The 23,002-nt window shown below is 41.6% G+C and overlaps 1 protein-coding gene across 3 annotated transcripts in view; it reads right to left on the bottom strand.

Moving 5' to 3' along the window:
- LOC135219814 (thioredoxin domain-containing protein 16-like) overlaps nucleotides 1-23,002 on the bottom strand; it is a 439,137-nt gene that overhangs the window by 118,471 nt on the left and 297,664 nt on the right. For all 3 annotated transcript variants that reach the window (XM_064256898.1, XM_064256899.1, XM_064256900.1), the window contains exon 16: nucleotides 3,192-3,327. In XM_064256898.1, the coding sequence (XP_064112968.1) occupies nucleotides 3,192-3,327 (136 nt within the window). The remainder of the gene's footprint in view (nucleotides 1-3,191; nucleotides 3,328-23,002) is intronic.

Genomic DNA, 23,002 nt, shown 5'->3' with positions numbered 1-23,002 from the left:
CATCCTTGAACGGAGAGTAGGCAGCTACTCTCCATGGGGCTCATAGGAGAAGCGGCAAAAGAGTCTATGCGGGAGGTTGAAGACTCCCAGTGCTTGACGATGGGGAGAGGAGGGGAACATGAGATAAGCCCAGCTAGCGGTCTCATTTTCTCTCATCTAGTTAGAGAGATCTTGAATTGATTGGCTATAGAATGAGAAGAGTGTTTGACCACGTTGCAAAACATCTGCCGAAGCGTAACCCAGGGCGGAGATTTGCGAGCCCATCATCTCGCCCACCTGTTGCATCACCCCTGCTGGGAAAGTAGAGGGATCAAGTGCAGGACCTGCTTACCACACCGGCGGAAGCCGGAGTGGAAGAGCGGTCGGATGCGGAGCAGCAATGGCTCGTCTGGGAGCGCGGCTCTCCTTCGAAGCCTTGCTTCTGGTAGCCTTTGGGTGAGAGAGGCTCGGCTTTGCTTTAACCGCATCGGGCATAGAAGTCGGATGACTCTAGCGAAGAATAACGGACGACGGACTTCTAGAAGTTGTCTTGGCCAGAAGTCTGGGTTCTCTCTGTCCTCACTTTGGGGTACAGAGTGGGCGGGAGAGCGGGTAGGGGATCTCAGATCCACAAAAGCCTGGAATTGAAGGACTAGAAGAGGGGAGGAGACAGATCCAGAAGCACCCAAGGAAAGGACCTTGGGCGGGCACGACACCCCCCCACCTACCTCAAACCAAACAAATCCTCCACCCTACCGCCATAGGTTCGATGTAAGGTCCAGGGCAGCGACGGTCCGGTGGACCGGATCCTGGGCGGTACGACCTCAAAGGTTGCTGGAAGGTCTTGCTGGAGGAGGCTATTCAGCGGAGGGCAGGGACAAGGGTCAACGTAAAAACCAGTTGATTGCCGCGGGGAAGATATGGACGGCCAGCTCTATCCAGATGTTTATGGTGGCCTTTGGCGGCGTTATTCCCGAAGCCGCTCAAACCACGCTTTAGGGTGGCGAGGGCGGACTTCCCTCACCACGGTAGCCTGAAAGAAAGGCAAGATTAGTTTCAATGGTGGAACTGGGCAACAAACTACGACTAAAAGTTGTTAGTAAAATGTAAGGTAAGCCTATAACGGATTACCCCATCTCCCAGCTGACCAGAACCAGGTCGTAAGCAGATGGCGCAGACTAGGTTCAGGTGTGCCAAGACTATATCTCGTTTGTAAGGACGTGGCACAGGGGGCGTGAGACCTACACTCATCACTGTCAACAGGGGGTCGAACAAGCGTCGGTGACACGCTGGGACATGGCAGTTGGTAGACTGTAAGTGGAAGATACTATGAGACAGGTAAAACACTTACAGCTAACAGATGATCCGCTTGTGCCGGAGCATAAAGTTAGATTAAACCAGAGCCCGCCAAAATACGGTGGTACCAGGTTGGTTGTGATCTCTAGGCTACAGCTCCGCTGATGCGGAGGGACACAAAAGGAGAAACCAACAGGAGTGTGGTAAAAGGAAACCACGACGGAAAATGGCGGGGATGGAAATAAATCAATACTATAAGAACAAATCATTTGTAAAAATTAGGGTATATCTTAAAATATGATGATAAAATTAAACCCCTCCGCCCGTCACTAGGAAGAGTGCGCGGTAAGAGACAAGCTCTCTTTAGGTAGAGGGGGAGAGATGAAAGGATATAGTATGCAAGCACAAGACCAATAGATGGGGCCACACGCACGCTAGCGGAGCAGCAAACCATAACCAAAAGGTGCCCCGGCTTGGGGGTGGGTGACGGAAGGCTCTTTCGATATAGAGAGGCAGGTGGCTGAGCAAACTGGGGAGGGGGGGGAGGTCTCGGAGAACACGGAGGGAGGCGAGAGAGAGGTGGGAGGGATGGCCACTTCCTCCCCGCCTCACAAACTACCGCATGGAGACTCGGTTACCTCATGGAGTGGGTCGCACTATACCCCCCGCCTGGAGGGAACCCCTGCCGCTCAGAGAAAGTGGTGAGACGGCAACTGAGGTTGTCATGACAACCAAGGGGTCCCCAGCTCCACTTACCATAAGGGGAGGTCGGGGATAGGGTAAGGTGCGATGGGACACTGTGGACCGCTAGTGGCTAGGCCGCGAGCACACAAACGTGAGATGGCCACGTTGTAAACCAGTCTGTTACCCAAGAAAGGAACAAGCACCTAGGCGGCCTAACACCTAAAGTAATAAATAAACACGAAAGATGGAAAAGACACTTTTAGTAAAAAGAGGAAAGAAGCCCAGGAGGAGGCAGATGTTCCAAGAAAACAGAGGCCAACTCGTGAGCCAGAGATAGCCGATGAAGAGCGAGAAGGGGATGCCGGGCCGGAATAACAAAATAGCCATAATACCAAAATAAAGAGAAATGGTAGGAGGGCTCGAACTAGCTAAAACTCGATGTAAAAACAATGAAACGTACAAGTAAGCCCATAAAGTATAAGAAGTCCCAGTATGGAGGAACGGGAAATTAATTACGACGGCAGCATCGGGCGCCGCACGAGACAACAGGGACCACGTAATGACCTATTAAGAGGAAAAATCAGGTACCGGAAGATAAAACTGTGGTAAAATATGTACTTATGAGCTTAATTAACTAGCCGTGGCAATAGCTGAGCGTTCCCATGAGAATTAGAATTTACAGTGGTAAAATCCAGAAATAGCACAGCACAAGAAAAAATGGCGACTTGTCGCTAGCGCTACAAAATAAGGAGTCGCTTAGGGGCGCTGCTGTCCGTGGCGTCCTTAGTAGTAGTAGTAGAGGCGCAGCCCGTTGGTATCAGCTTCTCCTGGGGGATTCTGAATAGGAAGTTTTAAGGTGTTTGTCACTTGGTAGTGTTCCTACAACTCGCCATATTATCAGACCGACATTCTTTTTAGATGTCGAGCGAGCAGTTTTACTGACATTTTCTTAATTTGTTTTTCTCTGGTAATTTTAGGTTAATTTTACCTAGAAAGAATGATATTAAGGATCCTTTCATAGGCCGACACGAGCTGAGCCCAGAAAGAGCATTTTGATATTTAATTACAGTATACATCCAAAGCTTAAAAATCCATTTTAATAATTTTACATAGCATTTTTTCCTCTGAATTTAATAATTTTACATAGTATTTCTTACTCTGAATGGAAACACTTAGGTGCAAAAGATAACAGTCAAAGGCTGAGGACTCAAAAGCAAAAAGTTACAACTTACCAACACAAAATCAGTTGAGTGCTGTAAGAACATTGTTATCCTAGAAGAATTGTTAAGTCCAGTTTCTAACACAGTCCTAGGCTGAAGTAAATCTTTGGGTTTGCTGACTAGAACACATCCAAAATCGCTGCTGCACCTGAGGGAAACTAAACATCAATGCTCATTTTCTGCCACCAATATAAAACATTACAACTTCTCTAATTACACTGACTTAACAGAATGCTGTTGTCTCCATTTTCTGAACTATATAACTTTAACTGAACTATATAACTTTAAAACACAAAATAAACTTTTTGATAACATAGTCGCTGTCTCGTCCTCAAGGATTACCCTTTCCATGGTATATCCAGAGCTTCATGGTGACCAGACTAATGCCAAAGAATTCTCTTAACTGGGGTGGGGGGCGGGGCTGCCTTATGGCCGGGTCTGGTCGAAATGATAAACATCAACCAGTGGATAGAGTGATAATGGACTCAGGATAAGAGAACACTAGTATTATCCTCAGCAAATGCTAATACCCAGTTTACCTACTATCAAAACCATAAGAAGTAGTCATGCGCATAAGCACTGTCCTATTGTTTACATACGACCAAAATCTGAACAAGACTCCATTCCTTTTCTGCTCCATCAAGAAACCAGAGCTCAGGGATTCTGCTTTTCCCTTACTGATTCAGCTAAGTGCATAATTTTTAGCTCCAGTTAAAAAAATTTCTAGCTTAGAGTGCAAAGCAAGGATTTTTTTGTGCATGAAAGGCCATATTATGCACTTTGCTGAATCAATAAGTGAAAAAGACACTCCCTGAGCTCTGATTTCTTGATGGACCAGAAAATAAATGAAGCCTTGGTCGGATTTTGGTCGTATGTAAACAATATGACAATGCATATGCACATAATCACTTTTTACGGTTTTGACATAGTAGGTAAAACTGTGGTTAATTAGCATCATGAGGATAATAAAAGGTCCTACTTATCCTGAGTCATTTATACTCTATCACGTTGTTATGATGCTAATAATTTACAAGACACAATACCTGGCCATAAGACCAGTTAAGAGAATTCTTTGACATTAGTCTGTTTGCCATGAAGCTCTGGATAGACCTTGGAAAGGGTAATCCTTGAGGATCACAGCAAATACCAAAAAAGGGTTTTACCTATATCAAAACCTGTTTTTTTCAAAACAAACCCATACCTAGCAATATTGCCAAATTTCACAATCTATGAAATCTCAAGCACAGTCTTCTGCTTCGCCTATATGGAGGATGGCAGCAATCCCTGCATTCAAGTCTCATTTCTTGCAGCTGGGAACATTAACTGCAAGAAAATGGTGGGTTGTGTGGAGGGATTCCAAATTATAAGTAGTATAGTGGCTTTGTTGTAGTGGCAATAAAGCATCCCCAAGCATTTTTAGAAGGATTTTCTTGTGTTTGAACTATAAAGCATTTTAGAGGGGATTTCTTGTGTCTGAACTCAAGCATTTTAGAGGGATTTTCTTGTTGTTCTGAACTAAGCATTTAGAGGCAGTTTCTTGGTGTTTGAACTAAAGCATTTTTAGAGGATTTTCTTGTGTCTGAACTAAGCATTTTTAGAGGGATTTTCTTGTGTCTGAACTAAGGATTTTTAGAGGGATTTTCTTGTATCTGAACTAAGCATTTTTAGAGAGATTTTCTTGTGTCTGAACTAAGCATTTTTAGAAGAATTTTCTAGTGTCTGAACTAAGCATTTTTAGAGAGATTTTCTTGTGTTTGAACTAAGCATTTTTAGAAGGGTTTCTAGTATGGTTTGAACTACAGCATTTTTAGGAGGGTTCTTGTTGTGAACTAAGCATTCTTTAGAGGGGGTTTCGTGCGTCGGAATAATAGCCATTTTAGAGGGATTTTTCTTGTGTCTGAAACAAGCATTTTAGAGGGAGTTTCTTGTTGTCTGGAACAAGCATTTTTAGAGGATTTTCTTGTGTTTGAACTAAGCATTTTAGAGGGTTTTTCTATGTTGGAACTAAGGCATTGTTTTTAGAGGATTTTCTGTTGTTTGAACACTAAGCATTTTTAGTTTTTTTTTTAGGGGATTTCTTGTGTCTGATACTAGCATTTTTCAGAGGATTTATTGTGTTTGAAACTAAGCCATTTTAGAGGCATTTTCTTGTTGTTTGCAACTAAGCATTTTTAGAGGGGTTTCTTGTGTTTGACACTAAGCCATTTTAGATTGTTTTCTGTTTGAAACCTAAGCACTTTTTAGAGGGTCTTCTAGTGTCGAAATACGCACTTGTTTTAGAGGGTTTTCTTGTGTGAACTAAGCATTTTTAGAGGGTTCTTGTGTTTGAACTAAGCATATTTAGAGGGTTTCTGTGTTTGAACAAGCACTTTTTTTTGAGGGTTTTCTTCTGTGTTTGAACTAAGCATCTTAGAGGGTTTCTGTGGTCGAACTAAGCATTTTTAGAGGGTTGTTCTTGTATCTGAACTAAGCCATTTTTTTTAGAGGGTTTCTTGTGTTGAAAAACTACAGCATTTTTAGAGGGTTTCTGTGGTCTGAACTCAAGCATTTTTTAGAGAAGGGGTTTCTGTGTTTGAACTCAGCATTTTTAGAGGGTTCTTGTTATAATTTTTTTTTTGGTTGAAACCTCAGCATTTTTTTTTAGAGGGTCTTGTCGTTTGAATCAGGATTTTAGAGGGTTTTCTTGTGTTTGAACCAGCCTTGTTAGAGGGTCTTCTTGTTGAATAAGCATTTTTAGAGGGGTTTTCTTTGTGTCTGAACTAAGCAATTTTAGAGGGGTTTTTGGTTTGAACTCAAGATTTTTAGAGGTTATCGTTTGTGTTTGAACTCCGCATTTTTTAGCGCGGGGTTTTCTGCTCAATGCTGTTTGAACTCAAGCTATTTTAGAAAGGGTTTTCTTGTGTTTGAAATGTCCGCATTTTTAGAGGGTTTCTGTCTGAACTAAGCATTTTTTAGAGGTGGTTTCTTGTGGTTTGAACTCAGCATTTTTAGAGGGTTGGTGTTTGAACTCAGCATTTATAGAGGGCTTCTTGTGTTTGAACCTCAGGGCATTTTAGAGGTTCTTGTGTTAGAACTCAGCATTTTTAGAGGGTTCTTGTGTTTAGAACTCAGCATTTTAGAGGGTTTTCTTGCGTTTGAACTAAGCATTTTGAGAGGGTTTTATGGTCTGAACTAAGCATTTTTTAGAGTGTTTTTGTGTTTGAACTAACATTTTTAGAGGGTTCTGGTGTCAGAACTCAGCATTTTTCGAGGGTTCTTGGTCTGAACTAAGCATTCTAGAGGTTTTTCTTGTGTTTGAACTCAGCATTTTTTAGAGGGGTTTCGTGTGTCTGAAACTAAGCATTTTTAGATGGGTTTATCTTGTGTTTGAACTCAGCATTTTAGAGGGGTTTCTTGTGTTGAACTCATCATTTTTAGAGGGTTTCTGTGTTTGAATCTCATTTTAGAGGGTTTTTGGTTTTACTCAGCATTTGTTAAGATGGTTTCTTGTCTTGAACTAAGCATTTTTTAGAGGGGTTTCTTGTGTTGAATCAGCATTTTAGAGGGTTTTGTGTTGAAATCAGGCATTTTTAGAGGGTTTTCTGTGTTGAAACTCAGCATTTTTAGGAGGTTTCTGTGTTGAACTCAGCATTCTAGAGGTTCTTGTCGTTTGAAACCGCACTTATAGAGGGTTCTTGTGTTTGAATAAGCATTTTTAGAGGGTTTCTGTGTAGAAACTCAAGCATTTTTTAGAGGGTTTTCTTGTGTTGAACTCGCATTTTTAGAGGGTTTTCTGTGTTTGAAATCACATTTTAGAGGAGTTTCTTGTGTTGAACTCATCATTTTAGAGGGTCCTGTGTTGAACTCAGCATTTTTTAGAGGTTTTCTTGTTTGAAACTAAGCATTTTAGGAGGTGTTTTCTTCATTTCGCTGTGTTTGAACTCCGGCATTTTAGAGGGTTTTGCGTTTGAACTCAGCATTTTAGAGGTTCTTGTGTTTGAAACAAGCATTTTAGAGGGTTTTTTGTGTTGAACTAAGCCTTTTTAGAGGTTTTCTTGTGTTTGAACTAAGCATTTTTAGAGGGTTTTTGTGTCTGAAAAAAGCATTTTAGAGGGTTTCTTGTGTTTGAATCAGCATTTTTAGGAGGGTTTTCTTGTGTCTGCAAACTAAGCATTTTTAGAGGGGTTTCTTGGTTTGAACCTCAGCATTTTTAGAGGGTTGCTTGTGGGAACTCAGATTTTTAGAGGGTTTCTGTTTGAAATAAGCATTTTTAGAGGGGTTTCTTGTGTTGTAATCAAGATTTTTAGAGGGTTTTATTATTTGAAACTCAGCATTTTTAGAGGGTTCTTGTGTTTGAACTCAGCATTTTTAGATGTTTTTGTGTTGAACTAGCATTTTAGAGGTTTGATTGTGTTGAAACTCAGCATTTTTAGAGGGTTTTGTGTTGAAGATAAGCATTTAGAGGGGTCTTGTGTTGACAGCATGTAGACGGCGTTTCTGGTGTTGAAACCAGCATTTTTAGACGGGGTTTCTTGGTTGAACTCAGCATTATTTAGGAGGGGTTTCTTGTGTTTGAACTCGCATTTTTAGATGGGTTTCTTGTGTTGAACTCAGCATTTTTAGGGGGGGGGAAGGTTTTCTGGTGTCTGAAAATCAGCTTTTAGGGTTTTGTGTTTGGAATCAGCATTTTTAGAGGGTCTTGTGTTGAAACTTAAGCATTTTGTAGAGGGTCTCTTATGTTTGAAACTCAGCATTTTTTTTTTTTTTAGAGGGTTGGTTTGAACTCAGCATTTTTTAGAGGGTTTCTTGTGTCTGAACTCAGCATTTTTTAGAGTGGTTTTTGTGTTTAAACTAAGCTATTTTTAGGGGTTTCATGTGATTTGAACTAAGCAAGGTTTAGAGTGTTTCTGGTGTATAGAACTAAGCATTTTTCTAGAGGTTCTCTGTGTGGAAATAAGCATTTTTAGAGGGTTTCTTGGTTTGAACTAAGCATTTTTAGAGGGTTTCTTGTGTCTGAACTACAGCATTTTTAGAGGGGTTCTTGTGTGTGAACTAAGAATTTTTAGGAGGGGTTCTTGCGGTTTGAAAATAAGCATTTTAGAGGGTTTTCTTGTGCTCCGAAATAAGCATTTTTTGAGAGGGGTTCTTGTGTTTGAACTAAGCACTTTTAGAGGTTCTTGTGTTGAAACTAAGCATTTTTAGAGGGTGTTCTTGTGTCTTGAACTAAGCATTCTGGGCTCAAGCATGTTGTCGCTGCGCTGAAATATCTTTAATCTATTTATTTCTAGGTAAATTGTACTAACACTATCAGAGAATAAATAAAAAAGAAAAAGGGTCAGTATATGGACTCGCTCACTTTCTCCCAGAGAGTGTCGTATGAAAATCACTTGGCGGAGTGAGACCACTACCACGTGGGGAAGGCCCCCCCCCCCAAATGCCAATAGAATTATCCCACTACAAAATCCTAAAGAGGAGAGCCGACCCACCGAGTGGGCGGCACTACACTACTACTCCATCATGCTGCCGCACTGCTGCGCTCTCGGTGGCACCCTTTCAGTTAGCGTACACGAGACACACGGCATTTGTCTTCTCGTCTTTTTGTGCCCTTTCCTTTCGGATTTTATTACCATGGAGCGGCCAGCCATCGCAGCAGCTAAGTAAGTACTCAATGTTTATGGCTAATGGTTGTTTCCGGCCCTGAGCACGTTTATTGCCGTTTGTTTTAGGATAAATACGGTCTCTAGGTCGGAAGCCTAGGCAGCATGGTTCGGGCCTCGTGGTGGACGTCCGTTCTGGGTCGCCATAACAGAAACGTCCTGGCTTGTGTACGCTCTATTTCATTTATCCGCTTTGTTAAGGTAAGGTCTTACACGGTTTGTCATGCATGCATGGTCTTTCACCTTATGTAGGCTTCCATCCCAGACCCTAGCCAGGCTCTTTAGTATCGGCCCTCGGCTAGATTATGAGTGGTAAGACTTGCCTTCGGGTAGCGTACACCCTGGATTTTTTTCTCTACTATTTTGTTTTCTTTCTTTCTTTGTTATTCTAATTTTGTAATTATGTGCTATTGTTGGTTAGTTAGGCGTCTGCTTGCTAGGCCTAGGTCATGGCCCATTGAGGCCTTTATGTTACCGCTTTCAGCTCGGTGTTCCCCGATAGCATCTCTCGGATCCAGTTGGTTGTGGTTAGGCGTAGGTGTTGTTCTTATCGCCCCCGTGGTACACCATGTGATCACGGAGGCAGCCAGGGACGCCTGGTCAGTCACCCTTGCCCCCCTCCCGATCTTACATAGGGTCGGGGAGGGGGTGGTTAGGCCTTCGCCATGCTCGCTCGCATAACGAGCCTACCTCCCTCTCGCCCCCCAGGCGGACGGGGGGGAGAGGGACGGACAGACCCAGACTGGACTCGACCTCTTCCGGCTTCTCGGTCGGTCGGATGGTAAGGTGGGGGGGGCGGCCTTTCCCCCCTCCGTTACTACTCCGGTCGCTCCGTTACTAGCCCGAGTCTGTATGACCTTGCTCTTCCCACGCTTACTAGGGACCTTTACCACCGAGGACATGGCATCCAGCGGAAAGGTGTAGTCTTACCCCACGGGGCTGGACCGGAAAACATACAGCGGTCCCTTCTCAACATCTACCGTTTTCCCTGAGTATACCCTCCGCCACGCAACTGGTACTAGTCCGGTACGTTCGAGCTTTTAGGTTTAAGTTCTATTATGTTAAACTATTAAGTTTATCGTAAGTACCTTAAACCATTCCCCCTCCCTTCATGTTTCACCGGATACCTCCGGGGTTTATAGCCTATTCAGGCGATTAAGGGAGGGGCTATGCCCAAATTTTTTCCGAGCTCCGGCATGCAACGGAGTTCTTCTGTCCTTTAGCCTGTAAGTGATGTTCTTTAAGATACTCATGTGTCTTTCCACTTACAGACCACCAACTGTGAGCATCCGGGATGCGCCGCCACACTTCAGGACCCATGTGGACACGAAGTTTGCCGGTCCCATGCTCCATGCGCAACTCCGCACGGGGACATCCAGGTCTGGTACCATGAGACGTGTACCATATGTTACGATCTGGTGAGCCAGCTTTTAGACGGGGTAAGTATACCATCTCCGGTAGCTGGTCCTCATCTGTTTTAGTGCTTAAGTTTTACATCAATCACTAACTTAAGGTAAATTCAAGGGGCCTTATAGCCCCTATAATTTTAAGTTATGCTTTAAGTTAGTTTAGTTTTAAGTTATTTTAAATCTAATCAATACCCTCTCTTCCAGGCGCCGGCCGTGATATACGCACTGGCAACCCTGCGGGCCTGGGTCGGCGGTTTCGGGAAAAAACGGTTTCAAAAACGCCGCCAAGGGTATGCCCTACATCCTGGAGAAAAGGTTGGCGGTACTAATCTTCCCCGGAGGCAAGGCGACAGGATACGTCGATCCAGTAGAGGCTGCCCCGACTATCGCCTTTATCCAGCAACAGCTGGCTGCCTCATTGACTGACCAAGGCCAGGACATCTCCTCGGAAGTCGCGACGTTGGATATCAATGTAGAACCTATGGTAGGTGTAGACGACCTGTTGGTCGAGGTAGGTAAGGTGGACACCCAAGGGATACCCTTGGGTGCAACTGTTTCTTCTACTCCTGCACCTCTCCATCCTTCCAAGGCTTTACGGGTGACGAATTATATACTCCTCCTGACGCTTCAGTTAGACCCAAGGTCAAGGGTCAAGCAGTGAAATCCTTGACAAAGACGTCGTCGTCGTCTAAGAAGACGGCTTCGGCGTCATCTTCCTCTCGTAAGTCTCCGGCTAGGAATCCCGGAGCAGAAAAGATCTAAAGCTTCTGGGTCCGGCTCTAAGTCCTCGAGGAGTAAATCCTCCAGAGAGAGATCCACACTCCGGCAGAGTCTCAGTTCCCGCTACCTTTGGTTCCAATTCAGAGCCACCCTCCACCTCCGCAGCAGCTCCGGCTTTGGACTCCAATGCTGGTCTGTTACAACAGGTGGGCGACCTGGTTGGGTCTCTGAAAAGTAGCATGGAACAAATGATCTCTCGGTTGTTCGGATAGGATTACTTCCCAAGACAGCATTATAGCCGGACTGAGCCAAGCTCCTCTAGCCTCTCCTCCACCTTTCAATACAGGTGGAGCCCAGCTTCCCCCGTATGACTCTCTACCTCCGTTCTCAATGAACAACCCTTGGAGAGTAGCGTCATACGCCCCCTTCTTCCAAGACGGACTCATTTCTATCCCGGAATGTGGAACTCGGAGGATCGAGGATTCGAGTTCTACCCGGAAGACCTTCAGCCTCCGTTCATCGGCTACGCAAGGCTCACCGCCTCAGCCATGACTCGGATGATAAAGTTCCAAAGGAGACAGTCCTCTATTCACGTGACCAGGCTCAGAGAGAAGGCTCAGGTGTCTAGAGGACATGGATTGTTCCAATACGAAAATCCAACCTTTCAAGAGTCCGTTTACGATCTTTACGATGGATGAGAGTACCCCGCTCCCTTTCCTGACAAAGATCGCGACGTCTACCATTCCAGCGGCCCAGAAGGGGGACCCCCATGCCTCAACTGAAGGAAGCAGATCCTACATCTCCGTTACTTCCTTCAGCCGGAGAATTGTGGGAAGACTTACCTAACACCTTCTCAGCTGGCAAACTCAAACGGACTGTGCTATGGAGCAGTTTGGTGAAAAAGTTACCTAGGCTTCCAGATAGCCTTATTCAGGCTGAATTTGACGCCAAATCGCGGTTAGCGAGATCTATTAATTCCATGGCTATGACCGAGGTGGCTACCATAGCCTATGGCTCAGAACCGCTCTTCAAACTTATGACCAAATCTCTGACTCAAACAGTACAGTCAGATATGTTGAGTTGCCACTGCTAGGACGAATTGTAGGAAGCATGTCCTACAAGAAGCAAACTATTCGGCACGAGCCGAATAGGTTACTTGCGCGAGCATCTGGGGAGCAGACCTCTTCCCAGAAGCGATGGTGAAGGAGGTTCAATCAGAGGCTACGAGGTTGAACCAGAGCCTTAAGGACCGTTGGGGTCTTACGGCCAAGAGGCGGCAAGATCAAGCAGCTAGAGGTAAGGTCAAAGGAACCCAGACGTTTCCAGCCCTATCAGAAAAAGCAGCCACGCTTTTCTCAGCAAGTTCCGGCTGTTCCCTAGTGCAAACAGCCCACCATTCCACCTCAAAGGCTCAATCACAGCCTATTTATGTTATCTCCCCTCAGCCTCAGCCCTCCACCTCTTACGCCCTCTCTCCAGCTTACAATCAATCCTTCGAGAGTCAAGCTTCACAGAAGTATGACCGCTCGGGATAAGGGAGGCAGAGGTAAGCGATCCTTTCGTGGGAGAGGATCGGGAGGTCCCTTTAATAGGGGAAAACATTTCAGAGGAGGCCGGGGAGGCTACCAGAACCAATGAGGAATTTCAGGTAGGAGGGAGGCTGTTTCACTTTCGCCACCGGTGGAACTTCAGCAAGTGGGCTCACAGCATTGTGTCAAAAGGCCTGGGTTGGAGCTGGTTAACGAACCCACCTCCATCCAGACCTTTCCGCCAACTTCCTTCCAAGGAACTGACGGAGTATGCGGAGGATCTCCTTCAGAAAGGAGCTATAGCGAGAGTCAAAAAGGTTAAAATTTCAAGGACGCTTGGTTCAGCGTGCCAAAGAAAGGCTCACAAAAAAAAAGGGTAATCTTAGACTTGTCCCGCTTAAACTTAGCCATTCGCTGCGACAAGTTCAAGATGCTCACGATCTCGCAGGTACGGACCTTACTTCCCCGTGGGGCCGTCACCACCTCTATCGATCTTACAGACGCTTACTATCATATCCCTATTGCAAAAGACACTTCCGTCCGTATCTGGGCTTCAAAATAGGAGACCAGGACATTCTCCTTCAAGGTAGTTCCTTTCGGGCTCAACGTAGCACCCAGTGTTTACGAAGCTGGCGGAAAGTAGTAGTTTCAACAACTCAGATCGCAAGGGATTATGGTAGTAGGGGGGGTAGCGATATCTCGACGAGTTGGATTGATCTGGGCTTCAACAGTCGAGGAATGCAACAGAGCAACACTGAAAGTGATTCAGTTCCTGGAATATCTAGGCTTCAAGATAAACAGGACCAAGTCAAGACTCACTCCAGAGTCAAACTTTCAGTGGCTAGGCATTCAATGGAAATCTATCCTCCCATACTCTGTCGATTCCATCATCCAAGAGGAAGGAAATAGCGAAGTCAGTCAAGCAATTTCTGAGTCACAAACTGGCGTCAAGAGATCTCAGGAAAGGATCCTGGGTTCTCTCCAGTTTGCATCAGTGACGAACATCCTAATGAAAGCCAAACTGAAAGACCTAACCAGAATCTGGCGCTCACGAGCAAATGTCAGGTCCAGGGACAAATTGTCCTCAGTCCCTCTGATTCTAAAGAATCGACTCCGGCCGTGGGCGAAAGTCAAGAACTTGTCGGTGTCAGTGCCCCTTCAGTTTCCTCCACCAGGGTTCACCATCCACACAGACGCTTCATTAAGCGGTTGGGGAGGATATTCCCAGTTCAAGAAGGTCCAAGGAACGTGGTCACCTCAGTTCCGTCAGTTCCATATAAACGTACTGGAGGCAATGGCAGTGTTCTTGACTCTAAAAAGGTTACGTCCGCCAAAGTACTCCCACATAAAGCTAGTCCTGGACAGCGCAGTGGTAGTACATTGTGTAAACAGAGGAGGCTCCAAGTCACGTCATCTAAATCATGTCATGGTAGCCATCTTCTCCCTGGCGACAAGTTCAGTTGGCATCTCTCCTCCACTCATATAGCTGGAGTGAGAAACGTCATAGCAGATGCTCTATCCCGATCAGTACCTCTAGAGTCGGAATGGTCACTGGACAACAGTTCGTTCCAATGGATTCTTCAGAGAGTTCCAGGGTCTACAGGTGGATCTCTTCGAATCTCAAGCGAACCACAAACTCCCGTGTTATGTGGCCCCCAACCTGGACCCTCTGGCCTATGCCACGGACGCCCTGGCTCTAGACTGGAACAACTGGGAGAAGATTTATGTCTTTCCTCCAGTGAATCTTCTCATGAAAGTGTTAAACAAACTCAGGACATTCAAGGGTCAAGTGGCTCTAGTAGCCCCAGACTGGCCGAAGAGCAATTGGTACCCTCTCATTCTGGAACTGGGTCTTCGCCCTCTTCGGATCCCCAACCCCAGGCTCTCCCAGTCAGTACAAACGAAGACTGTGTTCGCTTCCTCAGGGATTCTCAAAACCCTAACTTTATGGATTTCATGAAGTTTGCAGCCGAAAAGGGAATGCGAATATTGACCTCAGAATATTCTCTTCTTGGAATCCGAATAAAAGAGATTCAACTTTGAGACAGTATGATGCTGCTGTCAAAAAGTTTAGCAACCTTCCTGAAGAATCGATATTAAGATCATGACAATTCAATTCAGCTATATCCTTTTTCTTTTCAGATCCTTATTTGAAAAAGGCTTAGCAGCTAGCGCACTTACGACAAACAAGTCAGCCTTGAAAAAGATTTTTCAATTTGGGTTCAACATAGACTTGACAGATTCCTACTTCTCGTCTATTCCCAAGGCGTGTGCTAGACTTAGACCTTCTGTAAGGCCTACGTCAGTATCATGGTTCTTAAACGATGTTCTAAAGCTGGCTTCAGAAACCAATAATGACACATGCTCGTTTATAATGCTCTTAAGAAAAACCCTGTTTTTATTAAGCTTGGCCTCAGGAGCTAGAATTTCAGAACTGTCGGCTTTATCCAGAGATCCGGATCATATTCAGTTCCTTCCCACAGGGGAAGTGCTACTCTCTCCGGAACGTAGCTTTATAGCTAAGAATGAAGATCCTTTGATGAGGTGGGAACCATGGAAGGTACTACCCCTTCCACAAGATGTATCTCTTTGCCCAGTTTCAGCCTTACGAGCCTTTCTATCTAGGACCTCCTCATCCTCATCGGGTCCTCTCTTTAAGAGAGAAAAAGGTGGCACTTTATCTATTAAAGGCATCAGGCAACAAATCCTGTACTTCATTAAACAAGCCAATCCTGACTTTCCCAAAAGCACATGATGTCAGGGCAGTAGCCACCTCAATTAACTATTTCCAACATATGAACTTCGATGAGTTGAAAAAGTATACTGGATGGAAATCGCCGACAGTGTTCAAACGTCATTACTTAAAGTCCTTGGAAGCTCTGAAATTTTCAGCAGTAGCAGCGGGGAACATAGTTTCTCCTGACTCTGACTAATCCTTAGTAGAAGATCCAGTCCTCCTTTTCTACCTGCCTCACCAACAGTTCGTCTATTCCTGCCTTGTTCATTTACGGTCACCTTGTGTCTTAGCTGCTTTTATGATGATGTAGTGGGTGTCCCTTATTTTTTTGCTAGGGACACTCACATTTGATGATGGTTATTGATCTCGTGGATGTCATCTCCTTATTTTTATACTAGGAGATACATCTTATTATAATGATTACGGGTTTTGTATATTAAGTCATATACATTCCTTTATATTTTATTATTGTTGAGTTTGTTTTATTCAACTTTTGTGTTAATTGCTTTAGAATGTTTTGATACATTGTTTTACACAGTTACCATTTTTGTACATATATGATACATTTCTCCTGTATATATGTATATTACCTTAAGTTAAGGAATATTATTAGAATTAAGTATAAAATTAAGTAACTATTTCTATTTTGTAATCACTTGTGTATATGTATCTTTATTAGCAATTATATTGATTTATTTTTTATTTTATCTTTTTATTTGAGACCTTTTATGTTTTGTTAATTTTCTTTACAATCTTGTGCTATTTCTCTGGTTACGATTTTCGCGCAGCGACACAGGCTGGGAGCCCAGAAACGGGATTTTGACGTAAGGAAAAATCTATTTCTGGGCGATTGGCTCGTGTCGCCAGCGAAATCCCGCCCTACCCATCCCATCGCCAAGATTGTCTGCTAACTTCAGGATGGCCACCAGAGGCGCAGCAGTCGGCAGCATGGGATGGAGTAGTAGTAGTAGGTGCTGCCCACTCTGTGGGTCGGCTCTCCTCTTGAGGGATTTTGTAGTGGGAGAATTCTATTGGCATTTGCTCGTGGTAGTGGTCTCACTCGCCATAGTGTTCATACCGACACTCTCTGGGAGAGTGAGCGAGTCAGTTATACTGACCTTTTTCTTTATTTATTTATTCTCTGTTATGTGTTAGTACATTTACCCTAGAAATAATAGATTAAAGGATATTTCGCTGGCGACACGAGCCAATCGCCCAGAAATAGATTTTTCCTTACGTCAAAAATCCCTTTTTTTAGAGGGGTTTCTTGTGTTTTGAACACTAAGCATTTTGAGAGGGTTTCTTGTGTCTGAACTAAAGCATTTTTAGAGGGGTTTCTTGGTTTGAACTAAGCATTTTTAGAGGTTTCTTGGGTTTGTTTTGAAACTAAGCATTTTTGTTGAGGGGGTTTCTTTGTGTTTTGAGCTAAAGCATTTTTTAAGAAGGGGTTTTTCTTGTGTCTGAACTAAGCATTTTTTGTTCAGAGGGTGGTTTTCATTGTGGTTTGTGAAACTAAGCATTTTTAGAGGAGTTTTCTTGTGTTTTGAACTCAGCTATTTTTAGAGGGTTTTCTTGTGTTCTGAAACTTAAGCTAATGCTTTTTAGAGGGGTTTCTTGTGTCCTGAACTAAGCATTTTTTTTTTTTTTTTAAGAGGGGTTTTTGTGTCGTTTTTGAACTCAGCTATTTTTTAGAGGGGTTTTCTTGTTTTGTTTGAACCTAAGCATTTTTAGAGGGTTTTCTTGTTTTTGTTTGAACTAAGCATTTTTAGCGGGTTTCTTGATGTCTTGAACTAAGCATTTTTAGAGGGGTTTGCTTGTTGTTTGTAACTAAGCATTTTTCGAGGGTTTTTTTGTGTAATGAAACTAAGCATTTTTAGGGAGGGTTTCTTGTGGTCTGAAACTAAGCATTTTTCGTTTAGAGGGAGGTTTCTTGTGTTTGGAACTAATCATTTCTAGAATGGGTTTTCTTGGGGTTTGAACCTAAGCAATTTTTAGAGGGTTTCTTGTGTTTGAACCTAAACATTTTAGAGGGGTTTCTTTGTTTTTGTATGAACTAAGGCATTTTTATAGGGTTTCTTGGTGTTTGAACTAATCATTTTTAGAAGGGTTTCTTGGGTTTGCGGGCTAAGTATTTTTAGGGTTTCTGTGTCATTTGAACTAAGCTTTTAGGCGGTTTCTTGGGTTGTTTCTGAAAACTAAGGCATTTTAGCGGGTTTTCTTGTGTTTTTGAACTAAGCATTTTATTTTAGAGGGGTTTTCTTGTGTTTTCTGAAAGCTAAATCATTTTTAGAGGGTTTCTTGTCTGAAACTAAGCATTTTTAGAGGGTTTTCTTGTGTTTTGAACTTAAGCAATTTTTAAGAGGGGTTTCTTGTTGTCTGAAACTTGAAAGCATTTTTTAGAGGGGTTTCTTGTTTTGAAACAAGCACAACCCTTTTTTAGGGTTTCTTGTTTTTGAACTAAGCATTTTTGTTAGAGGGTTTCTTGTGTTTTGAAACTAAGCATTTTTAGAGGGGTTTCTTTGTTTGTTTGAAACTCAAGCATTTTTTAGAGGGTTTGTTGTAGTGTTTGAAATCTAAGCATTTTTAGAGGGGTTTTCTTGTGTTTGAACTAAGCATTTTTTAGAAGGGTTTCTTGTGTTTGAAACTAAGCATTTTTAGGGGGAGGGTTTCTTGTGGTTGAACTAAGAATTTTAGAGGGTTTCTTGTGTTTGAATAAAGCTTTTTTAGAAGGGGTTTTTCTGTGTTTGAACTCAGCATTTTTAGAGGGGTTTCTTGTGTTTGAACTTAAAGGCATTTTTTAGAGGGGTTTCTTGATGTTTGAACCTTTTGAAGCATTTTTAAGAGGGGTTCTTGGTTTGATAACTTAAAGCCATTTTTAGGGAGGTTTTCTTGTGTTCTGAAACAAGGCATTTTTAAGAGGGGTTTCCTTGGTGTGTGAACAAGCATTTTTAGAGGGGGTTTCTTGTGTTTGAACTAAGCATTTTTTAGAGGGGTTTTCTTGTGTTTGGGAACTTAAGCTTTTTAGAGGCGGTTCTTTGTTTGAAACCTAAGCATTTTAGAGGGTTTCTTGTGTTTAACTCAGGGGCATTTTTAAGGGTTTCTTGTGTTTGAACTCAAGCATTTGTTTAAGAGGGGTTTTCTTGTTGTTCTAAACTAGCAATTTAGATGTTTCTTGTGTCTGAACTAAGCCATTTTAGAGGTTTCTTTGTTGAACTAAGCATTTTTAGAGGGGTTTCTTGTGTTTTAAACTAAGCATTTTAAGTGTTTTCTTGTGTTTAACTCAGCATTTTTTAGAGGGGTTTTCTTGTGTTTTGAACTGCAATCTTTAAGAGGTTTCCTGTTTTTGTTTTGAACTAAGCATTTTTAGGCCGGGTTTCTTGGTGTCTGAACTAAGCATTTTAGAGGGGTTTCTTGGTTTGTTTAAACTAAGCATTTTTAGAGGGGTTTCTTGTGTTTGAAACTAAGATTTTTTAGATGGGTTTCTTGTGGTTGAACTAGGCATTTTTGGGTTTCCTTGTGTCTAAACGGTACAGCCATTTTAGAGGGGTTTTCTTGTGTTTGAACTAAGCATTTTTAGAGGGTTTCTTTGTGTTTTGAACTAAGCATTTTTTTAGAGGGTTTTCTTGTGTGAACTAAAGGCAAATTTTTAGAGGGGTTCTTGTGTTTTGAACTTAAGCTTTTTAGGAGGGTTCTTGTGTCTGAGACTAAAGGGGCAGTTTTCGTGGCGGTTCTTTGTTTGAAACTAAGCATTTTGTTTTAGAGGGTTTTTCTTGTGTTTCGAACTTAAGCAATTTTTAGAGGGGGTTTCTTGTTTTGTTTTGAACTAAGCCTATTTTTAGAGGGTTTTCTTGTGGTCTGAACTAAGCATTTTAAAAGGGGTTTCTTTGTGTTTTGAAACTAAGCATTTTTAGAGGGTTTCTTGTGTTTGAAAACTAAAGCATTTTTAAAAGTTCTTGTGTTTGGAAAACTAAAGGGCGCATTTTTAGAGGGTTTTCTTAAGTGTTTTCTTGAAAAAAAAAAAACTAAAAAGGCCCATTTTTAGGAGGGTTTCTTTGGTTGTCTTTTAAGCAAATTAAGGAAGGGTTTTTCTTGGGGTTGTTTTTGGAAAACTTAAAATTTTTAGAAGGGTTTTCTTTGTTTGTTTGAACTAAGTTTTTTGAGGTCTTGTTTTTGAACAAGGGGCATTTTATAGAGGGCGGTTTTCCTTTGTTTGAACCCTTAAGGGCCCCAAAGGGGCATTTTTAGGGGGTTTTCTTGTTTTGTCTTGAAACTAAAAGCATTTTTAGAAAAAGGGTTTTTTCCTTGATTGTTTGGTTTGAAACCTAAAAGGCCCCATTTTTTAGAGGGGTTTCTTGTGTTTGAAACTTTTTAAAAGCTTTTAGGGAGGGTTTTCTTGTTTGTTGAACTAAGGCATTTTTAGAGGGTTTTCTTGGTCTGAACTAAGCATTTTTTAGGAGGGTGCTTGTGTTTAACTAAGGCATTTTTATTTAAGAGGGTTTCTTGTGATTTGAAACTTCCAGCATTTTTCTTAGAGGGGTTTGCTGTTTGTTAACTAAAGCAAGTTTTAGAGGGTTTCTTTGGTTTTAAAACTTCAAGGCATTTTAGAGGGTTTCTGAAATGGTTCTGAAACTAAGCATTTTTAAAGAGGGGATTTTCTTGGTGTAGTCTGAAACTAAGCTTTTGAGGGGTTTTTCTTGGTTTGCTTAAGCATTTTTAGGAGGAAGTTTTCTTTGTTTAATATTGAACTCAGGCATTTTTAGAGGGTTTTTGTTTGTCGAACTCAAGCATTTTTAGAGGGGTTTCTTGTGTTTGAAACTAAGCATTTTTCAGAGGGTTTTCCTTGGTTTGTTTGAACTAAGCATTTTTAAGAGGGTTTCTTGGTGTCTGAAATAAGCATTTTAGAGGGTTTTCTTGTGTTTGAAACTAAGCATTTTTAGAGGGTTTGTTCTTGTTTGAAAACTCAAGGCATTTTTAGAGGGGTTTCTTGGTGTTGTTTGAACTCAGCAATTTTAGAGGGGTTTCTTGTGTTTTGAACTAAGCAATTTTTAAGAGGGTTTTCTTGTGTTTGAAACTAAGCATTTTTTAAAGGGAGGGTTTTCTTGTTGTTTGAACTAAAGCATTTTTTAAGAGGGTTCTTTGTGTCTGAACTTTTTAAAGCATGTTAGAGGGTTTTCTTGTTTGTTTGAACTTCAGGGCATTTTTAGAAGGGGTTCTTGTGTTTGGAAACTCAGCATTTTTAGAGGGGTTTCTTGTGTTTGAACTAAGCATTTTTAAGGGGTTTCTTTGTGTTTGAACTAAGGGCATTTGTAGAGGGTTTTCTTAGTGTTTGAACTAAGCACATTTTTAGAGGGGTTTTCTTGTGTTTGAATCAGCATTTTTAAGAGGGTTCTTGTTTGAACAAAGATTTTTCAGAGGGTTTCTTGCTTTGTCTGAACTAAGCCATTTTTAGGAGGGTTTCTCTTGTTTGAACTTAAGCATTTTTAGAGGGTTTCTTGTGTTGGAAAACTAAGCATTTTTAGAGGGTTTTTCTTGTTTGAAACTTTAAGCAATTTTTAGAGCGGTTTCTTGTGTAACTGAACTAAGCATTTTTTGAGGGTTTCCTTGTGTTTGAAACTAAGCATTTTTAGAGGTTTCTTGTTGTTTCTGAAACTAAGCATTTTAGAGGGTTTTTCTGGTTTTGAACCTAAGCATTTATAGGAGTTTAGAGGGTTTTCGTTGTGTTCTGAACTAAGCATTTTTTAGAGGGTTTTCTTGTGTTTGAACTCAGCATTTTAGATGGTTTCTTGTGTTTGAACTCAGCATTTTTAAGGGTTCTCTTGTGTTTGAACTAAGCATTTTTAGAGGGTTTTCTTGTGTATGACTAAGCATTTTAGAGGGTTTCTTGTTTTTGAAACTAAGCATTTTAGAGGGTTTTCTTGTGTTTGAACTCAGCATTTTGTAGACGGGGTTCTTGGTTTGAACTAAGCATTTTTAGAGGTTCTTGGTCTGAAACTATGAGCCATTTTTAGAGGGTTCTTGTGTTTGAACTAAGCATTTTTAGAGGGTTTCTTGGTTTGAACTCAGCATTTTTAGAGGGTGGTTTCTTGTGTTTGACACTAAGCATTTTTAGAGGGTCTTGTGTCTGAACTAAGCATTTTGGGGTTTCTTGTGTTTGAAACTCAGCATTTTTAGAGGGTTCTTTTCTTGTGTTGAACTAAGCATTTTTAGAGGTTCTTGTGTTTGAACTCAGCATTTTTAGAGGGGTTCCTTGTTCGTTTGAACTCAGCATTTTTAGAGGGTTCTTGTGTTTGAACTAAGCATTTTAGAGGGGTTCTGGTTTGAACTCAGCATTTTTAGAGGGTTTTCTTGTGTCTGAACAAGCCATTTTAGAGGGTTTCTTGTGTTTGAAACTAGCATTTCAGAGGGTTTCTTGGTTTGAACTCAGCATTTTTAGCGGGTTTCTTGTGTTTTCTGACTAAGCATTTTTAGAGGGTTTTCTTGTGTTTGAACTAAGCATTTTTAAGAGGGTTTCTTGTGGTCTTAACTAGCATTTTTAGAGGGTTTTCTTGTGTTTGAACTAAGGCATTTTAGAGGTTTTCTTGTGTCTGACTAAGCATTTTAGAGGTTTTCTTGTGTTTGAACTCAGCATTTTTAGAGTGTTTTCTTGTTTGAAATAATCATTTTTAGAGGGTTTCTTGTGTTTTTCTGAAACTAAGTCATTTTTAGGGGTTTCTTGTGTTTGAACTCAGGCATTTTAGAGGTTTTTCTGTGTTGACTAAGCCATTTTTAGGGAGGGTTTCTTGTGTTTTGAACTCATCATTTATTAGGAAGGGTTTTTCGTGTGTCACTGAACTAAGCATTTTTTAGGGGAGGGTTTTTTCTTGTGTTTTGAACTCAGCAATTTTTAGAGGGTTTTCTGTTTGAACTAAGCCATTTTTAAGAGGGTTTTCTTGTTGTTTGAACTAGGCAATTTTTAGAGGTTTTCTTGTGTCTGAACTAAGCATTTTTAGAGGGTTTTTCTTGTGTTTGAACTAAGCATTTTTAGAGGGTTTTCTTGTGTTTGAACTTCAAGCATTTTTAAGAGGGGTTCTTGTTTTTGTTGAACGGCGCAGGGTTTTGAGGGGTTTCTTGTGTTTTGAACTAAGCATTTTTAAGAAAAGGGTTTTCCGGGTTTGTGTTTGAACTTAAGCTTTTTAGAGGGTTTTCTTGTGTTTGAACTAAGCATTTTTAGAGGGGTTTCTTGTGGTCTGAACTAAGCTTTTTAGAGGGCTTTCTGTGTTTGAACTTTTCAGCATTTGTTAGGGAGGGGTTTCTTGTGTTTGAACTCGGCATTTTTAAGAGGTTTCTTGTGTTTGAACTAAGCATTTTTAGAGGGGTTTCTTGTGTTTGAACTAAGCATTTTTAGAGGGGTTTCTTGTGTTTGAACTAAGCATTTTTAGAGGGTTTTCTTGTTTTTGAACTCAGCATTTTTAGAGGGTTTTCTTGTGTTTTGAACTAAGTCATTTTTAGAGGGTTTTCTTGTGTCTGAACTAAGCATTTTTTAGAGGGTTTCTTTGTTTTTTGAACTAGCATTTTTAGAGGTTTCTTGTGTTTGAACTCAGCATTTTTAGAGGGTTTCTTGTTTTGAACATAAGCAATTTTTAGAGGGTTTCTTGTGTCTGAACTAAGCATTTTTAGAGGGTTTTCTTGTGTTTGAACTAAGCATTTTTAGAGGGTTTTCTTGTGTTTGAACTAAGCATTTTTAGAGGGTTTTCTTGTGTTTGAACTAAGCATTTTTAGAGGTTTTCTTGTGTCTGAACTAAGCATTTTTAGA

The sequence above is a fragment of the Macrobrachium nipponense genome, chromosome 1 (assembly GCF_015104395.2).
Source record: "Macrobrachium nipponense isolate FS-2020 chromosome 1, ASM1510439v2, whole genome shotgun sequence".
Lineage (NCBI taxonomy): Eukaryota > Metazoa > Arthropoda > Malacostraca > Decapoda > Palaemonidae > Macrobrachium > Macrobrachium nipponense.
This window is presented reverse-complemented; position numbering and strand designations above follow the sequence as displayed.